Here is a 24,019-nt window from a genome sequence, read left to right on the forward strand (position 1 = left end):
TTGATAGCTTCTGCTATTCAGGAACCATTAATACAGCCAATCCCTCATGTTGTTAAATACACCGACAGCCATGCAAATATAAAAATGTCTGAATATTATATACATACATATGTATTCTTTTTTATATAAAGTGAGTCTACGAAGATAGGAGGCTTCCTACAGGGAATAAATACATTCAATATTTCTACCCCTCTGTTATAATAGTGAGTTTGCAGCTGAAGATTTACCCTTTTGCTGCTGACTGAGCAGAGACCAACAGTAGATCCTGCAATTCTACCTTAAGAACTAAATAACAAATTTTGATGATGCAGTTAGCCCTGTTTCATCTTATCTCTTCCGCAGAGAAAATAAATATGCAGTCAAAAGCATTTTTACGTTGGTGCATCTGTGTAGCTACATCCATTCTAGCAATTTCACTGTAATAAAAACATTAGAAAAAATAAGTAAACCATCTTTAAGTTACAGTACTATAAGAAAAAGTTTCCAGTTTATGCTTGGTTTTAAGAAACTAAAGAAATATCACCCTGTTTAGTGTAAGCTACAAGAGGGGTTTGTATTTGATTTGCTGTTTGTTTCCAATCTTGTTCCTAAAAAAACTGAACTTCTAATTAATCTTTACTAATTTTGATCTTTTCTTTCTTATGCTTTGTTAACAGGCTTGTCTTGTGCTAAGGTAAATCTGGGTGAAACTAAGAAAAACGGTACTTACTTTCAAATCCAAATGGAGCGGTGTGCCAAAGCAGCTCAAGAGAAGCATACCCCAGCACACGTTACGGGAACCACGGATCTGGACAGCATTTTCTGCCAAGCTATGAAGGCCTGTATGGGAACTAACATTTCTGGTAATAAGTTTTGGGGTGGCCTTCCCAAGTCAAATATCTTTCTGGCATATACCTGGCATTACCTAGCAAGAAGGGCCCGAGACATTCAATAGCTCTAGCCTTACCAGAAAATATCAATTCCAAACAATTTACTCAGATATTGTTTGTACTAATGTCCTTCAGAATGATGAGAGAACTGTGACATGATGTATTCCTCCTTACGGACAGCTTCTATTGTTGTGCACTGTGAAATAACCTCCTTCCGTTCACTGCTTCATAGATGTATTTAAAATGAAAACAGCCATTTTTAAATATTCTTGTATGTTTATGAACATATTTTAGGGATCTGATAATTTCTCTTTCTTGGTTTACTGAAAGGATATGTCCTGTTATTAGCAATTCCACATTCACCATTCAGTAATTATGCAAATAGAGACCAGCATGGAGAAATTTAAAATAATCCCTGCATCAGAGAGTACACCATTTTCACAAAGGTTTTGAAAAAAAAAAATCTAAATTGACTACTTGGCTGCTTTTATTTTTACTTAGAGTGTTCTATAAGGTGTCGATAGTATGTTCTTCTACTATACAAATCACAAAGGAATTGCACTTGAAAGTACAAAAAAAGATGTTCAGGGGTTCAGGTTTTTAACCATGTTTGTAATTCTGCTTTTTAGCTTTGAAAAAGAGAAAATACCATCTTTCGCCTTTGCATTTTTAGAGAGGAAAAGTCATGTTAATATGGATAGTTATCAAGTAAGGTAAGGGTTTGTGTAGTTATATAGGTTATTTTTCAAAATTCTTTTCTTAGTCTCCGTATAGAACTACTGGGGACTTCAGTGGGATCAGCATACCTACTTGTTTGCAGCTAGGAGCACTAGGCCTGATCATTTCTTTGTCATACAGCACATACTGTGTTTCAGTCAATGAAGTATTTTTGCCATTTATCTGCCTACGGATGACAGCATGAGAACAGAACAGCTGCAGAACTCCACCTAGTGGTGCCGAGCATTCCCTCCAACTAATTAAAGACGCAGCTTAACTTTCCTCCTCTCTCTTTCGTTCAGATTCCTTCTCAAAACCGCTGCCACCACAAGGTGAAATTCTGGCCCAGATTAACTCAGTCAGAACTATCCAGAGCCTCTGCACGCTGAACAATTAAACATAATATTGAATATGCCTTAAACGACACGGCCATCGCACTCTTCCTTCTTGCACCGAGACACAGGTAGGTGCTTGGCAATTTTAGGTTTTGGATAATGAGTATATATGGTTTTGGGGTATGAACATATGTATTGTGGAAAATCTTGGCCAACACTTTTTTCCTATGCTAGCCTAAAAACATTGTTTTAAATGAAATTCCTTAACTGTATTTAGACTTCTGGGTGAAACAGATGCAAACTACCTAAAGGTAGCGAAAAAAGTATCTAAAGGTTATTTAGACTTGTATTGATCTTATAATATTTTCTACAGGTACCAAGCCATAGGGAAAGAAACCTTTCATAAGGTAAGCAATATACCAAAAGCATTCTAGGCCAGTCTCTTATATGAGTCAAAACACAAAGATTTTGTTAAGTAGAATTCACTCAGATCTAGTATGACTAAGAAGGGGATCTGGTCTACCATGTAATTTTTTGAGGCTTCTGTATTTTAGTTCAGCTTGCAGGCCAACTTTCTGCATTCCTTTTCAAAGTCGTTATGTTTAAGTTTAGCTATTCTGGTATTATTGATTTACCAGCATGTAAACTATGCGTTCATTTAACTCACTTGAGTTTTACGCATACACCCAAAGGTTTACCATAGCATTTTATTGAAAGCTGTGTTTTCAGATTTCCTCTCTTGATCGTACACGGGACAAAATGATGCAACAAATCCAGGGACCTAAACCAGAGCGCTTTGATATTTCAGGAAAACATTTAGCATCATTTGAGCACAGAGACACTATTTTAGGTGATGACCTTGCATCCAGATTGCAAACAGATAATGTTTCTGGATTCACACAAATGATGGTGGTGTACATTAACTACAGGTGGTTCTAGTAAAAAATGATAGAAAAAGTGATTTCCTTATCGGTGGTTCAGAAAAAAAGCATTTAAGAAAACGTATTAGACAAAATTGAGTTTCTTTCTTGTCAAAGTATTATTTCTGGAGTTGGCAAAATGGGAAACTTGGGACTGTAGTGGGGTTTCGAGGATTAACAGTCTTGTGTTCAATGGCTTGATAAAGTATTCCTCTCAAGCCCTGGTATCGAAGTTAAATATTATTCACATTGTGATATAGTCTTGCAACATCCTGAACATGTACACTCAATTAACACTAAAACATTGTTCAAGCCACAGAATTTTGCAGTGTAAGATCTAGGACATCTGCATAACATGTAAATGAGCATTTAATGATCATCTTGCATTCCTTAGCAAGATCAGGACCTAATGCAGGCAAGACGATTTGAGGAATGGTGAGGTCTGAAAAGCCCACTGATGAAGGTAGCCATGCAAAAAGATTTCTGGAAACGTAACCTTCAAAGGAGAGGTGGTGGGGAAAGATTTAGAGCAGAAAAAAGACAATGTATATAGCAGGAAGGAGATTAAGAAAGAAAAGGAGGTAACAGGTGGCTGCTGCTGCACGTAGCCATGGAAGGTAGGTAGTGTAGGATGCGAACATAAACGCATGTTGTACAGCACGTCGGAGGTGCAGGCAAAGAGCTTGCATTTGAAACGCTGAAGAATAGGAAATTGCAAAAGAGTTTTAGAAACGGAGATGGTGGTTTGGCCAGAATAATAACATTATTAACTGACTGAAGATTTTAAAGTGGCATTTTGAGGAGAGGAAGACAGGAGAAGGTCATGATAATTGAGACAAAGTGGTGACCTTAGCATGGTATTTTTGCTCATAGCTTAGGAACAAAAAAAAAATCACCCTGGATTCATTGATTTTTAATTTTCTCTGTAATTTTTATACGTGAGATAGCATGGATTTTGTTGACATCTTCCACACCTTGACAAATTACTTTAGTTTTGGTATAGCATTTTTGTAGTTGTTCTACTGGGGTCAGAAAAGGTCTAATTACAAACAAAAACTAACTCGCTCCTGACTTTGGTTCTTATTGTGCTCCTTCTCTTCAGCAGCTTTTTAGAGCTTACTTTTGTGTGTACACATAGCTATAGTTAACTATAAATGAACACTGTGTGTGTGTAGGTACGTATGCCTGTTCAGCGACACCATCAGAAGCTGATACGTAGTATTAACTTAAATACGGAAAAAATCCAGCTAAACTGTGTTCTCTAAAATGCCAATTTTTAGAAGCCTACTAAAAAAAAGTGGCAAAAGTCCGTGACTGATGAAGTCATCGCTAGTAAGAGGTCGGAGTTCTCCGCTTGTACGTGCATCCTCTGCTACAAAACGAGGGGAGAGGGGCTGAGGCGGCGCCGGGCAGCTGCTCCAGGCGGTTCTCCGCGGGCAGCCTTCCTCGCTGCAGCGCAGGCCGCTGACCGCACACCGACGGGGCTCTGCTCCAAGCCCCGCCGCGGACGGGAGGGCAGCAGCGTTCCTTCCGCCCCCCCGCGGTGCAGCCCCGCCTCCGGGCGGCCGTCGGGGCCGCCGCGCCTCTCCCGGGGCCCACCCGCCCCGCGCCCCCGCCGCCATGCCCCCAGCCCCTGCCCGCCCCCTCTCCCGGCCCCGGCCAATCGCACGCCTCCCCGCTCCGCACCGCCGGCCAATGAGGGAGAGACATTGCTCTAAGCTTCGGTCCCGGCGCTTTCTTCCTGCTGAGAGAGTGACAGGTGCGTCACCACTGCCCCATTGGCCCGCTCGCCCGGAGACGGACAGGCACTCGGGCCAGTCCCCGTCCCCGGGGCGGAACCCTCGGCGGCCGCCCGCCCCGCGCCGTGACAGGAGAAGGGTCCGCCTCATTGCATCACGGAGAGGGCGGTGGCTGTGATTGGCTGGCTTTGGCGCCGCCGCCCCGCCCCGCCGAGCCTCCCCGGAAGAACTGGACGGCGATTGGCCGAGGGGAAGGCCAGGTCCGGATGTGCGATGCTGAGGGGCGGGCTTTAAATGGGGCAGCGGCGGGGGTAGAGGGGGAGCGGCGGCGGCTGGCGGGGCCTGGGCCGCGCGTGGAGCGGAGCGGCGGGAGCCTCGGCGCGGGTGAGCGGGCGGGCGGGCGCCTGGGGGCGGCGGCGCGACAGCCCCGGGCTCGGCCCGCCTCTGCCTTCCCGCGCGTAACGCCCGCGGTGGTCGTGGGGAGGCGGTTCCCGCCGGCACGGGAGGGCGGCGGGCAGCCCCGCCGCGCTGAGGGGCGGCCGCGGCGGCGGGCCGGCTGTCTGCGCCCCGCCGGGCCGCCACCTGTCCTCAGAGGGGGCTGGGCCCGGCCGGGCCGCCGCGGGCGGCGCCCGCCCGTTCGCCCCGTGAGGAGCTGCCGCCGCGCAGTGTCTGCGGCCCGGACAGCCCCGCCCCGCCCGGGGGACCCGGCCCGGCGCCCGCTTTCCTCCAGGGGCCGCGCGGCGGGGGCGAGCAGCGGGGCTCGGGGCGGCCGCTGAGGGCACTGGGGCGGCTGCCAGCGGGCTGGGGCCCGGCGGGCCGCCCTCCGCGCCCTTGCGAACGGCGCCGCTCTGCCGGGGAGGCTTGGCCCCGCGCAGGTCTCGGGGCTTCGCGGAACTGTTGTTTCCTGCTGTGCCCCGCCGGTTCTGCTGCAGCTGACAGCCCCCGCTGGAAACCCAGCTGTCCGCTGAGGCTTGGCAGGTCGTCCCCTTGTGTCTTTTAAACGGTTAGCTGTCGTACGAGAGCTGCTGTCGCTGGTGAGAAGTGTATTAGAGGATTGAAGTCATAGCAGCAGGTGTTGGTATGAAAGGTGTAATCCATGTGTGGAGGAAGAGTTGGCAAACAGGATTGACTGGTCAGCGTTCCTGTTCGCTGGCGGCGACTCCCCTTGGTGTCCAGGAGGTTAAGGTGTGGGCTGGTGAAGTCCTTGGGTCCTAAGGAGGTCAGGTGTAGCTTTGCCGAGAAATCAGTTCTGGTGTAAAGTGACAGTTACAGTCACTGGACAAACAGGTAATATGGTTGTTCTCCAGTGGTCTGCCTAATCAGTTCTGTTTATTCTCAGGTGTAGGAGTGGTTTTATTCCCTTCTGGGTAGGGAATGAACTGCATTTAAAAAAAAAATTACATACACTATAAATATATGATTGTCTCTAAGTTTTTTTTTCTTCTTGAGGAATTGTTTATGTTTCCAGAAAATATTTAGAAAAGTGCTCTGTTCCAGGCAGATGAAGTTTCTGTCAAATTGGTTTAGTGTTGTATTTAATCTAATGACCTTGCTGATGACAGGGAAAAAGTATGACACATGATATGTCAGTAGGTATAAATAACAAAAGTAATCGATAATGAGACTACCTAGTGTAGAGAAGAAAAAGATGCAAAAGCAAGGTACTTAAAATTTTGGGTTTTCTTAGTGATAACTTTGCATTTTTGAAGTATTTTAGAGTGACGATGAAGTACTGCATGAGTTTGCACTTGCTCTTACTGCTCTTATGTGTTGTGTACCTCAATGCTGGTGAACGTTGACATAAGATTGTGCTTGGCAGCCGGTGGCTTTCTTGGTCCAGGTGTGATGGAACCTTAGTAATGCAGTGCTGCATAGAAGGCCTTTCCACGAAGCAGCATTTGAAAGAATGTTTCTTCACAAGTTTGTGTTGTGGGTTTTTTTAATTGCTGTTGTACTAGAAGAAAAACACTAGAGATCTATAAAAAGCCCACGGGAGGAGGACTGCTTAGGAGGGCTGCTGTTACTTTCTATTTTTGAAGCAGTAGAAATTAGTGTAACGTATTACTGAGTGGCACACTATTAAGCCTCTTCTTAAGTGAGGCACTGTGAATGATGACAAGGTGAAAGGAGACAGGGTGGTGATTTTGAGTGTATTTATTCCCTTTTCATAAAATGAGGAGAGTGTATTGGGTTCTTTTGGGTAGCTGATGGTTTCAGTAGTTACAGCACCGTAAGTTGCCATAATGGTAGGCACATTGTGGTAGACGCTGTAGCCGCGTGTAAGATTGTATGACTAAACTGCCTAGAAATTCCACTTAATGATATTAGGACTTGGCTCTCCTTGTCTTTTGCAGACCTTCTGCCTAGCGAGAAGTAGGATAAACAGTCTAACTTAAAAATCAAGTAACAGCACCTTTATTTTTTTTATTATTATTGTTGTGATTGATGTGGGGTAGTAAATTGTGAGGCAGAGGCACTAGAGAGCATAAGCAGTTGCAGAGAAGTTTCCTGTACTGAAATCATTCCTCACTCCCATGTAGCGTAGCTAGAAGGAGAGAATATGATTTGAAATAAACAAGCTCTAAAACGCTTTGAAGGGCTTTCTCAATGATCCTCCTCTGGGAAGCTGGTACTCTGAGATTATTAGTTCTCCATCATAAATAGTATTTTAACAGGTGAATGAGACTGGAGATAGTTTAACAACAAGTTTAGAACAACACCGTGTATCAGTTGTTACTGGCAGGCAACTGGATAAAAGGTCTCTGTGCAGGAGAATCTCTGGAAGTTATTCTGCCGTTTAACTAGAGCTAAAATAATGTTTTATTTGGAGATAAAAACCATTCTTAATAGCCTGTAAGTAGGCATCTCTATAATGAAAAGCTTTTCAACAAAGCTGGAAGCATATTGAGATGCATAGCTGCTTTCTGAAAGGTGGAGTCAGTGACTGAACTCCATCCAGCACTACTTATCAAGCTTCTAGATCAGTTCCCTGTTTCTCTGGTAATAGGTTAGGCTGTTTTTTACGTACATACCTCATTCTTTGTCCTGCTCAACTCCTGTATCTCATATCTCTGGTTCTGGAATAATGTAATTTATATTACCTAGTCTTAAAAAAACCAGCAGCTCAAACCAAACAAACAAAGAAAAAAATCCCAGCCAAACCCCATAATCATTCCAGATTCCAGCTAATTGGCTTCCAACCCGTACCTCAGCTTCCAGCACTTTTCTCTCTTGTTAAGGCCGTAGCACTCAGTTGCTCTCTTTGTGCGTCAGTTCCTCCTCCCTCTGGTTACACTGAAGTTTCCTGAGGAAGTGTCTTGTACCTTCCGAGCCTAGTGTCTTGCTGTCTTTCTTCACCTGGCTGAGTTTCATGGAAGAGATAAGGCCAATGGCGTAGCCCTCTGGCATGGCCCTGCTTTCCAGACAGGGACGGGGAAAAGTGAAAACATCTTCTCGCTGCTATCACAGGGCATGCCCCAGTGCAGTAGCCGTGCTTTGGCTTGCTGTTTTCAGGGGCTCAGAATGCTGTCAGGCTCTCTGGCTGCTGAAGAGGAAAAATATCTGAAGGAATCATGTGTACTGGAGTGTTTGAGATGATTTTGGGGTGGGGAAATTAATTAATTTTCATCACTTTTCTTAATTGTGCTTGCATTTTTTGAATGCTTGGCTGCTATATAGTCTAGAAGGATACCTATGATTTGTTATCAATGTTTCTTTTAAAAATTTACCATTGCTAGACTTTCTCTGGATAAATTATCTGGCTTATTTTTTTTTTCTTTTAACAAGACTGGCATTTATTTTCCTCTTAGGAAGATTTTTGATCATAATGTTACCATTTTCTCTATAAACTAATCAAAGCAATGGGTGAACAGGTGGTGCCTTGCTTACTGTAGAAAAACTTAGTGTTGAGCACAATAGAAGCCTGTGCCATTCTCTCTGTTTCTCTGACATCCTATGAATTGCCTTGGTCAATGTTGTACAACTTCCTATTAAAGAAATTGAGTAAAGTGAATTGCCTCAAAACCTTAGTTAAAGCAGCCAGAAATGGAAGGGCAGGGAGGGGAAGGGAAACCAGGAGAAGTGGAGGAAAAAAAAGAGTGGAGGAAATAGGCTGTGCCAGACAAGAGGTGCTGTAGATGAGAGTTCTTGCACAAAGAATAGCAAGACTTTTTTTTTTTTTTAAAAAAAGGAGAGAAAAGCAAGGACGTATACAGTAGATGACACACTGAAACTCCAAATTCTGCTGAAGTCCTTGTTATTGAACTGCTGATCTAAAGAGTACTGAGCCTTAGTTCTCATAATGAAACCATTAAATAAGCTACAGAAAAACTTATGTGTTCTGTGGCTTGTCTATTCCTGGTGCTGTTCCAAAGCAGATGAAAACAAAATGACACATACATGATGCAAACTCAATGGGAAGATCATCTCTTTCACTGGCAATGGCAGAGATTTTTTCAAGCTGGAGCGCTTCAGAAACGTGCAAAGTCAGCAGTGTGTACAAGGGGCGACGCTTAACCATAACTACAAGAGTAGCACTGTCCAGTGCTGGACTTGAATGGTGAAGTGATAACTTTTTTAATATTTGCATATGTAGCGGATCTTTCTTGGCTGTGCTGAGCCAATAGATGGTCTTTTTTTCCAGTTGGCTAGACAAAACATGGAATGCCAAATCTAGAGTGTCTTTCTAGCAGAAAGAAGGCAGGGATTCACAGGCAAAAATTATTTCATAGACAACTATGTTATTGTCCTGGAGTCTAATATATAATAGAGCTTTGGCAGTTTTAACTATTGTCGGTCTTAACTACAAGAAGTTTTCTTCTGAAGTTACAGAAATATAAAGCTGGCTGCAGAATTAGATCTGAATCCTATTTACCTATTGAGTCCTGTTTGTCTGTTAGAATGCATATTCATTTTGTGTATTTTTAGGGTGTAAACCAGAGAGGCCTGAAGACACTGAAGAGTTGCAGTCCTTTATTTGGAATACACGTTATGAACCCTTTCTGGAGCATGTCTACGAGTTCTGTGCGCAAGGTAGATATTTAACGAATGGATGCCATAAGGTGTTAACGTGCATTGAGGGGCAGTAGCAGTTCCAGAAGAGACCATTAGATGATGTACAAGTATGGTTGGAGTTTGTGTTTTATCCTGAGGATTGTGATCATCTTCAATGAAAGTGTAAGCTAGCTGTGAGCTCCATTAACCGGAATGTGACTGTGGATGGAGTCTACTCCAGAATTTGTTGACTTTTCTTATCTGAAGTATCTTTAAGTAGGAAAGATGAAACAAACTTGTTCAAATGGTTGAAACACTCGTTTCTTAGGACATTTGTTCACTGTCTTATATAGACCGTAGCCAGGTATTGCATGTGCAGCGAGCAGTGACAAAACGGTGCCTCCATAATGCTATTGCTGCTTTAGATTGTGTGTATAAAAGCATGATAGTTCTAGGGTTAATCGCTTCTCAGGTGTTCAGTTAGGGCAAATTATGTAACGTTGTTGATGATGCTTGTGATGTAGGTATTGTTACTAGTCTAAGTCTCAAGCGCTTTGAAACACTATAGCCTAGGCCATGCCTTTAGTCACCACAACTAGCCTAATCACAAGTCTGTAGCCTGCAGGTTTGTCTTGGCACTCTGTAGAATGATTTTGAGGTCCGTACATAGTGCAGTCTTCTCTAGCAGTGTAGCAGTGACCCATTAGGTAGAAAAGTTTTTGTGTTTGATTTTTTTTCTTTTTTTTTAATAAAAGACAGCACAGGCATAAAAAGGTTGCTATAGCGAAACTATTTACGTTAAGCTGGATATCACTGTCAAACGGTGATTCTCCCACAATGGGAATGGGCTATATAAGCAGCTCCAAGTGGGATGTTGGTGTCTTAAGCACAGGCAGGAAGTGAAAGACATGAAGTTTTCTGTAGAAAGTTCTTATTTCATCTCAGCTTTACTACGCTACTTCTAAAGACTCTCTGAAGCCTAGAATGTGAGCGTGCTTGTCAGTGGAAATGATTTATCTTGATGCACTGTGTGCTAGAAATAGATTGACTTCTAAGCTGATGTTATGTACTATCTGGTTCCAGTTTCTAAATAAATGTAAGCCTCCTTAAGCATTTGTCCTAATCTGCATATTTCCTATCCAGCATTGATTACTTTTGCACTTGTAGGCTAGGTTTGATTGAATAAAAGTCTATTTAAAAACAAACCCCAAAGAGGCGCCACCTCCAAGCAATAGAACACTGAAACCCAAGATATATTTTGTTGGCCAAACTTGTAATTTTCAAGGTTGGGTTTAAACCTGTGTTAAAATACATTCACGTGTTAAATGTTTATGAAATACGGCCTGTAATCTCATGGTTCTCTTTTAATCTAGCAGAGACCTGAAGCTGAAGAGAAAACTTTGAGTGGAGAGCTGCGAACCAGTCCTCTACGAGCCTCTACAAAGAAACAGTTGCCTTCTATTCCAAAGAATGCTGTGCCAATAACCAAGCCTGCTTCACCTGCCACATCATCCCAGTCGACAAATGGAACACATGCTTCTTATGGGCCTTTTTATTTGGAGTATTCCCTCCTTGCAGAATTGTAGGTTTTCACTTTTTTTGTCTTTTTTAGGTCACTGGGCTTATGCTTCAATGGGGAAAAAAACGTGCAGGGATTTAGTTGTTGCATGGTTTCTTTGTCTCAGTCCTTGAAGAAGGCAGTAAAACTGAAGTTCCACAACATTCTTTTTCTGGAGCAGCAGTCTCAATTTCTTGAGGTAGCAGGGGAGAGGAAAATGAGATGAGATTTTAAGGGGTATGTTTAGATTGTGATTCTCTGAATTATTATATTTCTCAGTCTTCAAGTAAACACATTTTGGGTTTAGGCATCCTGACTAGTTATCCTAATAGCTTTTTGGTCAGAAATACTGAATTTTGGAAACAAGTATTAAAATAGAAGCAAGCAGATGTCTAGTGGGAAGATGGTTATGAATGTATGGTACTGTCTAATGGAGTTAGGATGTGGGAGCTTCCTTCAGTTGTTACATGGAACGCTTGAATGCTGCCTGATATGGCTTATTAAGTGGATATTAGGAAAGCTGTATTCTTTCCTGTCTTTCCGCGGTATTTAACATGAAACTTAGGAGGGAGAAGTTAGTGCGATTTAAATAGCTTTCTTTGGATCAGTTGCATTTGATCCAATCTAGTGATTTGTAGACTGCTGTGGGAGCATACGCATCTCTATTTGTCTGCAAAACTTTCTAGTTATATAAAGTTACATAAACTGTTTTGTGCTACAAAGCTGAAGGAACTTCCTCTGTAATAGACATACTGGATTCTCAAGTATGTAGTGCCTTTTGGAATGAAATCCCTGGAGTCCTTATGCAACGCTAAGGCTCAGTTCTTGCCTTTAACCATTAAATTGAAAGTGAGAACTTTCAAAACATTGATCCTTTTTTTTTAGGGAACTGACCCTGACTTCCTAATTCAAGAAAGATGTTTTTCTTCTGCAGCATGCAAAAATATATTGGTATCACAATGTAAACTCCTCTAGTTTAACAAATTCATTATTAATGAAATAATAGTGAATATTATGGAAATTTTAAGTGGAGAACTGTGTTAATATTTTGTTTTATGGTTTGTTTGTCCATGCATATGGAGTTCAATTTAATGGGCCTATGTGCCAAGTAACTGGAAAACCTATGAAGTGAATAATTTGGTTTATCGTTTATAGTGTTCAGTAGAATCTGTATACCATACAAGTACAGCTGGTTAAACTTACTAGCAACTTCTTGTGTTCATTGATTTGAAAAATAGTAAAAATAGCACATTTTGCCCTGGTAGTACTGTTGATTATCAAACGGACTTTCCGAAAAGGCAAAGGGGGAGGGAGAAACTCTTTTTGTAATGCACAGGTCATTGATGACCCAAGACTGTGACTGGATCATCACAAGAAGTGAAATAGCAAATAAGTGCAAGTGTGGGAAAATGACTCAGTCCGTCCTGTTAATGAGATGCCTGGAATCACTTGATCCAGATCTCTAATGTACCCTGCTTCTTGACTGTCCTTTTTTATTCCCTGTTACTTTGTTTTGTCAGTTGCCAGTGTAATTTCTGTTTGACCTGCAGCATAGTCTCATCTAAAACTGGAAAACTACTGGTTTAAAATTGAAGTTAAAGCTTTGGTCACATTCCAGAATTAACTACAATTGACTGCAAATCTGTGTTGAAAATTACTTAATTGCATTTCTTTTTTTCTTCTTTACTTTGAAACTGGAGATTCAATAGATAAGTGGAAATTTTGCTACTGACATGCATTAAATGCATCTGCTTGGGGGAGAATTTATTTCTGCCTTTCTGCTTACAGTTTTATCAGGAGAAATAATGTTTCCTGCTAGTAACTCTTTAAGTGGAGGGGTAGGAGAAGCAAGATTGAAAGAATATGGTTTCAGTAGTTTTCTGCCACCTCCTTCTGTGAGCAGTCTGCCCTTGGGAACTGATTGTAAGTTTATGAAGTAGTCCCCTGTTAAGCTATTGGTAGTACATTCTGGGTTGACTGTTGTCAGCTTGCTGTAGATTTAGTGTAGTTGTGAAACTGTTCTAAATACTGATTCTAATTGCAGTACCTTGGTTGTAAAGCAGAAATTGCCAGGTGTCTATGTGCAGCCATCTTACCAGTCAGCATTAAGTAAGTTTAAACTTCACTTAAAAAAATTTTTTTATATCTATATTTTTAAATTCTTTCACTCAAGCAAACTTTCTCACTTGCAGTGTGGTTTGGTGTAATATTCATAAGACACGGGCTTTACCAGGACGGTGTGTTTAAATTTACTGTCTATATTCCTGATAATTACCCAGATGGAGACTGCCCGGTAAGTGGTTGTGTGTGTCTTGGGTTTTTCTTGTTTTCTGATGTTTTAAGTATAACTTTTTATTAAAGCTAATATACCAATTAACTTCTCATTTCCTTGAACTAGTTTTGTTCAGCTGACTGGGCTCATTTGTGATGTCTTGTACATATTTCTTAACATTTGGGGAGAAATCGTGTTACTCTGATCACTGAGGCTGGTATAGAGTGAACTTCCTGAGCTTAGATGCATTAGGGTATTAAGTAATCAACCAGTTCTTTACCTCAGCTCTTGATCTGCTATGCTTAAAGAAGTATCCAGATTCTGAGTAGCGATGTAATGGAACATAAAATCCAGGCACCTGTGCTGTACTTGCTGTAGTGCTACAGGGTTTCTTGCCTGTCTCACTTCTAAATTGCATTGAAACAAAGAACTAAAAGAATTTGAGGAGAGAATTGGTGAAACAAAGGGAGAGGGAGATAGATAGTATGGTGTTACCTTCCATCTCTGCTTTCTGTTTTTCTCTTTAGGGAAAAGTATCCAAGTTATTACATCAATTGAAAAATAAAAATTAAAAAAAAAAATCCTGTGGCAATCTGACTCTCCTGAACAGACCAGCCGGCCCTGTTGGCCAAATTTCTTTAAGAGGAATATTGGGGGACAGGTGTATGTAACTGCTGTAGCTGAGGACGAGTTGCTATGTCAGGAAGCTGTCTGCTTGGTGTCAAGTTTTGTGTAAAGCTATCTTTAAAAGGACAGAAGTAGTAGGAAACAATTTCTTTCAAAGATTAGACTTTGGTATCTCTCATACAGCCATCATTCTTCTGCTAGCACAGGGCTTTAAAACCTTCCTGTTGAAACTGAGCTTTCTTTCGGAAGAATTCACGAGCACCAGAGGAGACTAGCTGTACAGAACTGAAGACACCATGGTGTCACTGCACAGTTTACTTAAAAATGTGTAGGGTAAAAAAAGTATTGACTGTAGCTCAAGTATGTAAAAAGCTTTCAGTCACAGATAGCTAAACCAGAAAAACTCCTTTAATCTGATCTTATCTGATATTATTACCTGTGGTGGCACTAGTGCTTGTGCAGTTAGCTGGATTAGTTTCCTGATTTGGCGATAGGCATGTGAGAGAGGACAAGACCCTGCATGTAGCATGGGTGTGTTGGGTTACAGTTTCACACCTGGTATAAATCACTTCAGGTTGCTTTCTTTTAATACAGTAACAATTAATTAGTATTTGGAAGCAACATCTGACTGACCTTCACCCAGTGGTTTTAACATTAGGATTGACGTTGTCATAACAAATTTCTTTTTTCTGATGCAGCGCTTGGTTTTTGATTTGCCTGTCTTCCATCCGTTAGTAGATCCTTTATCTGGTGAACTGGATGTGAAAAGAGCATTTGCAAAATGGAGGTTAGTGGTAACATATTGATGTATAACTTGAAAGAAGTTTGTTCCTTCTTTCATTGTGTTTTGTTCTTTTTAGGCGAAATCATAATCACATATGGCAAGTATTAATGTATGCTCGCAGAGTCTTCTACAAGATTGATACAACTAATCCTCTGAACCCTGAGGCTGCAGTGCTGTAAGTATCTTCCATGCGTATAGACATGGTCACGTAAGAGATTTTTGCATAGACTTGCAGAAACAAGAGATTTGTAAAATTGTTTATCAGTTCACGGTCTCTACCCCTAGAGTTGGTTGCACTAGGAACTAAAGTTGAGGCTTTGCCAAGCCTCTGCCTCCTTGCAATTACTTAACATTACTTACTTCTCTCTTGCAGGTATGAAAAAGATATTCAGCTGTTCAAAAGTAAAGTGGTGGACAGTGTCAAACTATGCAGCAGTCATTTATTTGATCAGCCTAAAATAGAGGATCCCTATGCAATCATGTAAGTGCCATGAGCAAATTCACCAGGTCCTAATGTTTCAAGAACAAGTTTTGGTATAGTTGTTGATTTGAAGCCTTTCTCTGCCAAGTTGACTGACCTGTTTTTTCTTACATGTATAGCAATACTTCAAATATTCCTACCCTCATTTCCTTCTGTTTAGTATTGAGTGAATCTTAAATATAATCGGACACTTGTGTTTACTGTTTTTTTCACTAAGCAACCAAGACTTAAAAAAACCTCAACAAAACCCCAAAACAAACAAACAAAAGCCCCCAAACCACCCCACCTCCCTCAAGTAGAGATTCCTGTGGAGTAAATATTGCTTTTGGGCTTTCTTGAACTCAATTTGCTGGACTGTAGCTTTGGTGATACTTTTAAAATACTTTTAAGCTTGACTGTATAGGGGATAGAACAGTCAGCTCCATAGTGAATATGAGTAGTATTTCATGTAACAGCTGCTGAATTGCTGAATTCTCATTGCAAAAAATGAAAACCTAAATATTTCTTGTTGAAAAGATCCATGACGATGTGAATTTAGTTCTTAACTGTATGTTTTAACACTGAAAACTCAGATTTGTAGTTTACTTGAAATGCAGCAACTTAAACAAAGGAAAATCGCTGCTTTCTGCCCTGTCTGTGCTGTAGTTTGCAAAAATGCGAAGCAAGAGATAACTATACTTTTCTCCATAGTTTTTCTCCATGGAATCCAGCTATACATGATGAAGCTAGAGAGAAGATGTTGACTCAGAAGGTATGTGCGAAGTCCAGATTCTCACTATCGTAAGGGTTTATTGCCTGATAAGGGAAGAAAGGTTCTCTGTCTCTTTGTGATGACCATGTACTAGACAGACCTTATTCCACCCCTCTTTTGGATCAGCAGGCACGCTGAAACCGATTTGGTCTCCTAACTAAGCAGTTATGTCACTGTTCTAACTTCAGTGTGTTAAGTAATTAATCATTTAGCCAGCTAGAAAGCTTTGTTAGTACAATTGTTGGCACACTTGGCAGATTTTTTTGTTTAGGGATGGAAGGGAGGGAAGAAGGGGAAAGAAGAGATTTGTGGACTGCCTATTAGCTTGTCCTGCACTTGTCATGGCCGTTACCACTTCTCCATAACCTGACAGTCCCCAACTTCTTTATTCTCTTCTGTTGAGAGATCTTTTGTTACTGAATCAAAGCTTCAGGGCTTTCTTCTCATTCCAGACTTTTTGAAGCAGCACAAGCAGAGTGAGTACCTTGCTCACATCTCTAACGCTACTGATTTCTAATAAGACAGCTAATCGAAGGGTGCTTACAGTTACTTCTGTCACAAAGCGCTCTTACTGATATAGCAAGAATGTGTTGGTTCATATAGCTTTCACCTGAGCAACACCTTTGGTTTTGGGGGAGGAGGGTGTTTGGTTTGTGGTTTTTTGTTGTTTTTTTTTTTTTTAATTATTTCTTTGCACTTGACAAGAGCTGGCACACAGCAATTCTGAGTCTGCACTGCGTGGCATGATGAGTCAATCCACTTGCAGTGCCTAGGGATTCTGAAATGGTGGCTGGTATCTTCGCTGGACTGGCAAGGAAATGCACTCTGAATGTTTTAGTTGCTGACTTGGGCTCCTTGCACTGGAGCTGTGGTGTGGTTTGCTGCTTTTTTTGTAATTAAAAAATAAAAAAATGAAATTTTTTTTGACAGTCCAAACTTCAGTCTTCCTCGCTGCAAGCTTTAACTCATGTTCTTGCATGTCTTCTGGCATGAATGAGATTTTTACATTGATCTTAATACAGTACGTTGCCTGTAAGCTCAGAGTAGCAATGTTCCCAATTGCCAGAGTCACAGTAGGGCTTGAGGTGAGGTGGCCTTTCTCTAGCCTTAGAACACACAGGAAAATACTTTTATCAGATTCTGACTTCTTAATGTTCTTATAAATACTTTTTCTTCCCCATTCTCCTTCATTCTCCACCTCCTTCTTTCTTATCCTTTAAATCAAAGACCTAAAGAGAAATAACAGGTTGAGGTGCTTGAAATGGAAGGGATATGATGTTGTCTCAGAGACTGATAGCAAATATAATGCCAGTGATGACTTTTCTTTTGTCCTTTTTCTTTGGAGATGCATGGTAATTTCTTTTTAAGTGAAAACCAACATCTTTAGTAACTCTTGTGTGGTACTTCTGTTGCTGGAGTAGTTTGTTGATAGCAGGAATGGCCGAACTTCTGTGCCTTAGGAGATTTGTTCCAAAATGTCAGTGTAGCTGAGAACGTTCTTTTCCTTCCCTCTGAAAGAAAGTTCCCTAATCATGTATGCTGTCTTTCCTTTCTTCTGCAACCCTGGATCCTTGTTTATTACCCCTGTAATTCCTGTGCCTTGGGAGACAACTAGGTAACACCACCACCTTTAGCCCAGGAAAGGCTGTGATGTCCCAGTTCCCTGCTGAGCACGTGGCTTTTGCTAGATGATGTCCTGTGTGCAGCATGTGATAGGCAGGTGCTACTCTGCAAGGCTCAAGCCTAACAGATCCCTCTTGTTTGCTGTTGTCTGGTGTGCTATGGCAATTCTGTCATGCAGCATCACCTTCTACACAAAACATGGGGAGGACAGAAGAAGAGCAGGTTCGGTTTTCTTGGTGACTTAATTTACTTTGTCAGGCAGAAGGCTTCCCAGAGTCTGATGAAGTCTACTCACATAATTATCCCTTTCTAGAACTTGATGCGTCATTCCAGGTTTGATGTAGTTGGCATATACAGGTCATCTGATGAGCCTACAGCAGTGCGGAGGCAGGGCTAGTTCCTGGTATGCAAAAAACCTGCAAGCTATTCTGTTTCTTTGACCTGCTAGAGCAGGTATCTAATATACTAATCCTCTTAAACTACTTTTAAGCCTACAGATGCTTGAAGTTGCACCTTTCTCCCTCAACTTGAAGCTTTTTTTTTTTTTTTTTGGTCTTCTAAATGGCAATAGTCAGTCTCAAACGTTCATTGCACTGTGTGGGGTAGAAATAGTTACTGTTCAAGCATTTAACCGTGATAAATGCTCAGGGAAGGGAAAAGCCATCCTTGGAAAGCACTATGAAACTCCATGGTATAGCAAAGGTATCAGTTGCTACTTTGCTATGTTAATTTGTGTTCAGAAGCCTCCAGTGGGGTGGAGTATGTATGTCCACAGTATGTCCAGCACCACAAGGTAGTATGCTACAGTGAAAATGTCAGGATTAGACAGAAATGTTTTGATTTAGATGGACGCTTCTTTCTATAGAACCAAGAAATTTGGCAAATAGCAGTGCAGTGGTGCTGGGCCATGGCCTTCAAGTAAAAGGCACTATTCAAAGAGTATCTTTTAACTTTTATGGTATGATGGGGTAGCAGTACATGAACTAAGTCATTAAAACTCTCCTGTAATGTCAGGGTGGTTCTACAGATGCTACACACATTCACACAAGTTAAACCAATAGCCATTTTACTGTTCCTCTTTGAGGAGAGGAAACGATGCTAGCCTCTTTTATGCTTGTGTTTGCCAAAGGTAAAAGGGATGGGGAGGGACTTAAAAGGGTTTGGGGTATCTAATAATTCTGACTTTAACTTTCTTCTACCTAGAAGAAGCCAGAAGATCAGCACTGCAAAAGCATGCATGTTTCTGGCCTGTCATGGGTAAAGCCTGGCTCAGTTCAGCCTTTCAGCAAAGAAGAGAAGACGATGCCTACTTAGCTCTTCTGGACTATGGTGCACAAAACACTTTCTGTGGGTGGAGGGAATGTAATGGAGGGAGAAACAGCAAAGCAGCAGTTTCCTTCTTGACTACGGATTAGTAAAATCTGAATGGTAGCAGTGACTCCAGTAAACCTGTTCAATGGATTACTGACTCTTAATGTTTTACATATGCATTAGGTTTTAAAGGCTTGCCTGGAGTTTGGAAGTCTCTCTTGAACACTGCAGTACTTCTACCTGAAGACTGTCTAGGGTGGGTAATTCCTCAGGGCTCTGAAATGCCTGGAGGTTTTGGGTTGGTTTTTAAGCTTTTATTTTTTCCCTCCAGGAATAGCAATTTTTTTAAAAAATCTTAAATTGCTGGCAGAAATATTAGCATTGGAAATATGATGCCAGAGGTAAGCTGTGTTCATGTAAACTAATATAGCAGAGTTAAACACTATATTTAATGGTTTTAAATACTTTGGTTTCTATTGTAAATATGTTAGGATTTGAAATTGTAAATAGACGGTTCATTGACTCCATTTAGCACTTTGCAGAGGTAAAGCTGGGGATGATCTATGATGTATTATTGATTTGTAAATGGATATTGTCACTAAAGCGCACATTAGTCTGACAGGGTGAAAGCAGAATGTCAGGCTTGTTAGACTTTTATTACATAAACACTAAAATCAAAGCTTTTAATGGTGGTCTCTTGAGCTAATAAAATCTTAGAGGATTTTAGAATTCCCTAGGTGTCTAGGGGATTACTTAGGATAGCTTGACTAATGTGTGTTAATAGTGACATCTTAAAATAAAAAGAAACCATGATCTAGCTTTTGTCCCTCTGTTTGTCTGTATTGTAGACATTTAGCAAAGACTGGAACCAGAATGGAAGCACCTGGCTACGTATGTACGTGCCTGCATATGTAGTCAGGGCGTTAATGGGGTAGCAGGAGGTACTGAAGAGACTGGCTAAATACAGTTTTGTTCCACGTACAGGAAGACCTTTCTAAAGCATCATGCTTGAGCTCAGGACAGAATCTTTTACTTGTCACAAGAGTCTTCCTAGTGTCATAGCCTAGCATAATGCCTTATTCTGGCCTAATAGGATTTTCCTATCAAAACCTGTAATGTTAACCCTTTACAGCTGGGGTGATTTTTCTTTGGCTGTACTGGTGGCATGAATGCAAACCCTACTCTCTAGTAACAAGTAGTAGTGACTTCATACATAAACGTGATGTGGTGTTTGGGGAGGGTGGAGAGTGGTGTGATGTGTGTTTTTTGGTTTTTGTGGGGGTCTTTTGTTTTTATGTGACAAGCTAAATCCGCTTGTCATATAACAACCTTTCCCTGTTCCCTTTGAGAACAACTTCTTAGCTCTTAAGGAAATAGCCAGAGACTTCACAAGTAACATGCTATCATATACCAGATGATTAATTGAATGTACTGTTAGGGATGACTTGAGTGGTGTCTGTGCAGCACTTAACATTGTATAAATTAAGTACTTATTCTGTTTTAGGTAATGTTGAAATCTTAATGCATGATGTTGCTTTAAACCTTTGAAAGCTTCTGCCTTTGAGATGCAGCGGTTTCCTGGGGCTGCCTGGAGTGTCTCTAGCACTGCTGGAATTCCTCTTTAGGCAGAAGAATGCAGAGGGTATGTGGAGAGCAAGGGTCCTCTTTAAGGCAGAGAAGGATGTGCATCCAAAGGTGCATTTCTTGGGACTACTCTTTCCTCTTTAACTCCCCTCATCTTGTAAAGGGTCTGTTGCAGGACTTAGATTCTTGACTAAATGCTAAAATGTTCTTTCTAAACTTCAGTATATCCATTTATACTCAGTGTAATAAGAGAAATATAATTTAGAGTGGCTCCTTCCTAAACAAATTCAAGGTTAAAGTAAGAGGAATTCGAAGCGTAAGTTACCAAGCGGGTGCTTCTGAACAAGGTACCTGCAACTGAACTATTGCCTTCAGCTTTCTGAAAGCTCTTGCTAACTCCGTGTTGAGGTACGGGCCTATGTAAACTGAAGGCTCTGGTCATGTGAATTAGTACAGTAGAGTTAAACATATTTAATGGCTTTAAATGCACTGGTTTTTTTATTGTAAACTGTATTGAAAGTGGTGGTTGCGTGCAGATCTTTCAAAAAGATATTTTTGCCAAGGTGAGTCAGTCACTGGGTGAGATGTCTGTGACTTGGTATGATTTTGTAGGGCAATTAACTCAGAGCAAACTCAGTTTCTACTGTCTTCAACACAAATCTGTCTCGTCTAGATCAGAGCTCAACCAGCTTTGTTATGAGGCTGAGAAGAAGATGTGTTAAGGCAGTGGTACTTAAACACGGATAGGGAAATCTAGAGCAAATCTGCAGGCTTCAGTGGCTCTCGGAAGGTTGCTTATGGTACGCTTTCTGACAATTGCAAAGTCATTACTGGGATAATTCTGTGTATTTCCACTTAGGTCACTATTGCCATGTCACCCCCAGGGAAACTCATCCCAAACGATCTAGTACTTTGGTGTATCAGTAACTGGAGTAAAGCCAACAGACTCGGTGTAGGACGTTTTGCTGTTGGAGTCTTGAAACAGTGACTGCTGTTAGGAGAAGCACTATATGCGTTTCTACAGTAACACTAGAAACCAGCGCCAGCAAGATAACATCAAAGTAAATGTTGCTTTCTTGCTGGTAGTGGTGGCTTGTTGGAGCAAAACATTCAAATCCAAACCTTGAAATAAACCTATGCGGATAATGGATCTGAGATGTTTGTGGTGAGATTTTTTTCTCTCTACTCCCATTCCTACCCCTTGGGAAGGAAGGAGTGGGAGAAGGCTTAGGACTCACAAGAGCTTTACTCTTAAGTATTTTTTTGAAAAAAACATGCTGCATAAATAAGCTGTGAAGTCCTGTCTTCAGATCAAAAACTTTGAGGAGAGTGCAAAATTCTGAATTGGCACTTTGGTTTGTGTGCTCTTTCCTATAGTAGGAATGTTCTACCTCTTTATTTAAAGATGGTTTTTCTAACATTGTTTTTGCATTATTTATCTTGCATGCCAAAGCTAGTTACTTTGTGAGAACAGGACTTGGATGGCAAATAGCTGTAACCCTTTTATGTTGTTTTCCGTGCATCAGTATAGAAAAGAAGCAAAAACCTGTGGATCTTGGAAGAAGGCGAGCGATTCTCTCTGCTGATCCTGTTGCCAGCTCTGTGATGACTTGTGCAGAAAGACTTTCTGTCCTTCCCTCTCTTCCTTACCCACCATGGGAGAGCAAAAGGCAGCAGAAACCTTCTGGAGCAGTTGCTTAGTGCCACAGCTGTTTCTTGAAAAGCTAGTGAGTAGCAGCGCTAGAGAGCGCGGGAGCATGTGTGTGTGCATGTGCTTTTCCTGCTGGGTGAGCGAAGGGACAAATAACGGGACACGTAGCACTTCTCTGCTCCAGTTCTCCCAATTCAGTGATCTTTAGGAAACTACTGCCAGTGTAAAACAGGGCTTTGAAGCTTAATTTTTCAGTCTTTCAAAGCAAAGAATGTCATTCTCGCCCTGTATTGCCAACCACGGAAGCTGTCTGGCCCACCTCCATCGGTGAGAGGGAAATCCTTTGGGCCGGGGGGCTGAGTGCCCCCTCTCGGGTGCAGTGTTGCCGGAGGTGGCACGTTAAGTGTGTGCTGGCAGCTCCTGTGACACCTCCCGGGCCAGCGTGGCCGTGTGCAGCTCCGTGGGCCCCACGCAGCTCTGCAGGGAGCTCCCAGCTTCATCTCCCACCACGGATGTGGTCGCTTCTCCTTGGGATCTTTGCTGAAGCGATTGAAGACCATGTCCACCCCGTGTGGAAGAGGGTGAGTGATCTTGTTGCTGATCTGCTCCTTTGAGAGGGAGGGAGGGCGGGAGGCAGTAGTGGGGGAACCGGTGTCCTGCTCAGCCTCCCTCCTCTTGTACCAGAAAGAAAGCTCATAGGTAGGACAGGACAGGGCTGTAACAGCGGCTGTAGTGTGGGACTTCGGCCATTTTCTGCCTCAATACTTTGGAAATACTTGGTAGAAGCAAAGGCTTCTATGGCTGAACTGCCATATTGTGGAAGCAGAGGCGTTGAGTGCTTGTGCGTATAGGCTGGGGCTGAAGGGCACTGTCCCAGGGCCTGTTGTTCCCAAGAGTGTGCTCAGGTTGTGGGGCACATTTTGCTTTTTTTTCATGCTTGCAGTTTTGCAGACCTGAAGGCAGCGCCCGTGGGGACCGGCCTTTCTCTGCGTGGCTTGGGCAGGAGCTCAGCTGTTCTCTCACTCGGGTTTCGATCCCTCCAATGCTTTTAGATATCTTTCTTAATATCTCTTGCTGAATGCTGTGCCTGCAATTCATGTGCCTGCAAGTTGCTGACATCCAGCTTGCACCTTCCCCAGCGCTTTTATGCTCATGGAAAGGGCCGGACATGGGGCACGGCATAGAGAGGAGCACTTGCAGCAGCCACAGCTGGTGTCTCATAGTTAAATCAGACTATTTCTGGGAGCGTGGGGTGGCTGACAACTGGTTGACAACTGGCTTAATATTTGGAAAATGTTTTTTTGTTGCTGTCTTACCTTTTTCTTGCTTCTTGTGCAGCTGATTTGCTACTTAAAAAAACCCACCCAAATCCTTCGTAGTGTTTCTGGCTTTTGTTATTTGCATTCTAGGGAACAGATTTCCGATAATCCTAAATACGCATTTGTTCAGTTTCACTCCATCCTCCGTGTCGTGTGCCACTGGTCGTTAACCTTTCTAACAAATACGTGGTTTTTAGCCACGCGTGACCCCGCTATTGAGCAGCTTGCTTTCAGTAGCCCTTTTCTGCTAGGGGAGTCTCTAGGACGGGGTAGGGCATAGTTGAAGCGGGCTTTAACAGTGTTGGGCTTGTAAAAAGTTGTGAGAGAAGCAGCCAGCTTCCTCGTAGCCCAGGACAAAGGAGGAAGAGGTGGCTCTGTGCCGCTGACCTTGGTCAGCGCTCTCCTCTGCATGGCATGAGTGCCCCCGTTAGCCCGTGTATTTCAGGCGTCCGGCAGATTCCGAGGAATTGCAAGTGCCTTGGAATT

The 24,019-nt window shown here is 42.2% G+C and overlaps 1 protein-coding gene across 11 annotated transcripts in view; it reads left to right on the top strand.

Annotated features, from left to right (window-relative positions):
• Positions 1–662: 662 nt before the first annotated feature.
• Positions 663–24,019, top strand: part of AKTIP (AKT interacting protein) — a 34,174-nt gene continuing 10,817 nt past the window's right edge. For 6 of the 11 annotated variants that reach the window (XM_087741007.1, XM_087741008.1, XM_087741009.1 and 3 more), the window contains exons 1-15: positions 669–842; positions 1,889–2,049; positions 2,295–2,328; positions 9,507–9,611; positions 10,946–11,154; positions 13,175–13,239; positions 13,323–13,423; positions 14,728–14,816; positions 14,890–14,988; positions 15,187–15,294; positions 15,985–16,045; positions 18,872–19,235; positions 19,828–19,874; positions 20,484–20,621; positions 22,090–22,795. In XM_087741007.1, coding sequence (XP_087597133.1) covers positions 9,570–9,611; positions 10,946–11,154; positions 13,175–13,239; positions 13,323–13,423; positions 14,728–14,816; positions 14,890–14,988; positions 15,187–15,294; positions 15,985–16,045; positions 18,872–18,982 — 885 coding nt within the window. In that variant the 5' untranslated portion in view covers positions 669–842; positions 1,889–2,049; positions 2,295–2,328; positions 9,507–9,569 and the 3' untranslated portion in view covers positions 18,983–19,235; positions 19,828–19,874; positions 20,484–20,621; positions 22,090–22,795. Of the gene's footprint in view, positions 843–1,888; positions 2,050–2,294; positions 2,329–4,846; positions 4,965–8,048; positions 8,060–9,506; positions 9,612–10,945; positions 11,155–13,174; positions 13,240–13,322; positions 13,424–14,727; positions 14,817–14,889; positions 14,989–15,186; positions 15,295–15,984; positions 16,046–18,871; positions 19,797–19,827; positions 19,875–20,483; positions 20,622–22,089; positions 22,796–24,019 lie in introns of those variants that run through there. The other 5 variants (XM_087741013.1, XM_087741015.1, XM_087741012.1 and 2 more) reach the window with 5 other exon arrangements.

Source organism: Nipponia nippon, unplaced genomic scaffold (assembly GCF_047370975.1).
Source record: "Nipponia nippon isolate SJK-2023a ecotype South Korea unplaced genomic scaffold, ASM4737097v1 scaffold_7, whole genome shotgun sequence".
Classification (NCBI taxonomy): domain Eukaryota; kingdom Metazoa; phylum Chordata; class Aves; order Pelecaniformes; family Threskiornithidae; genus Nipponia; species Nipponia nippon.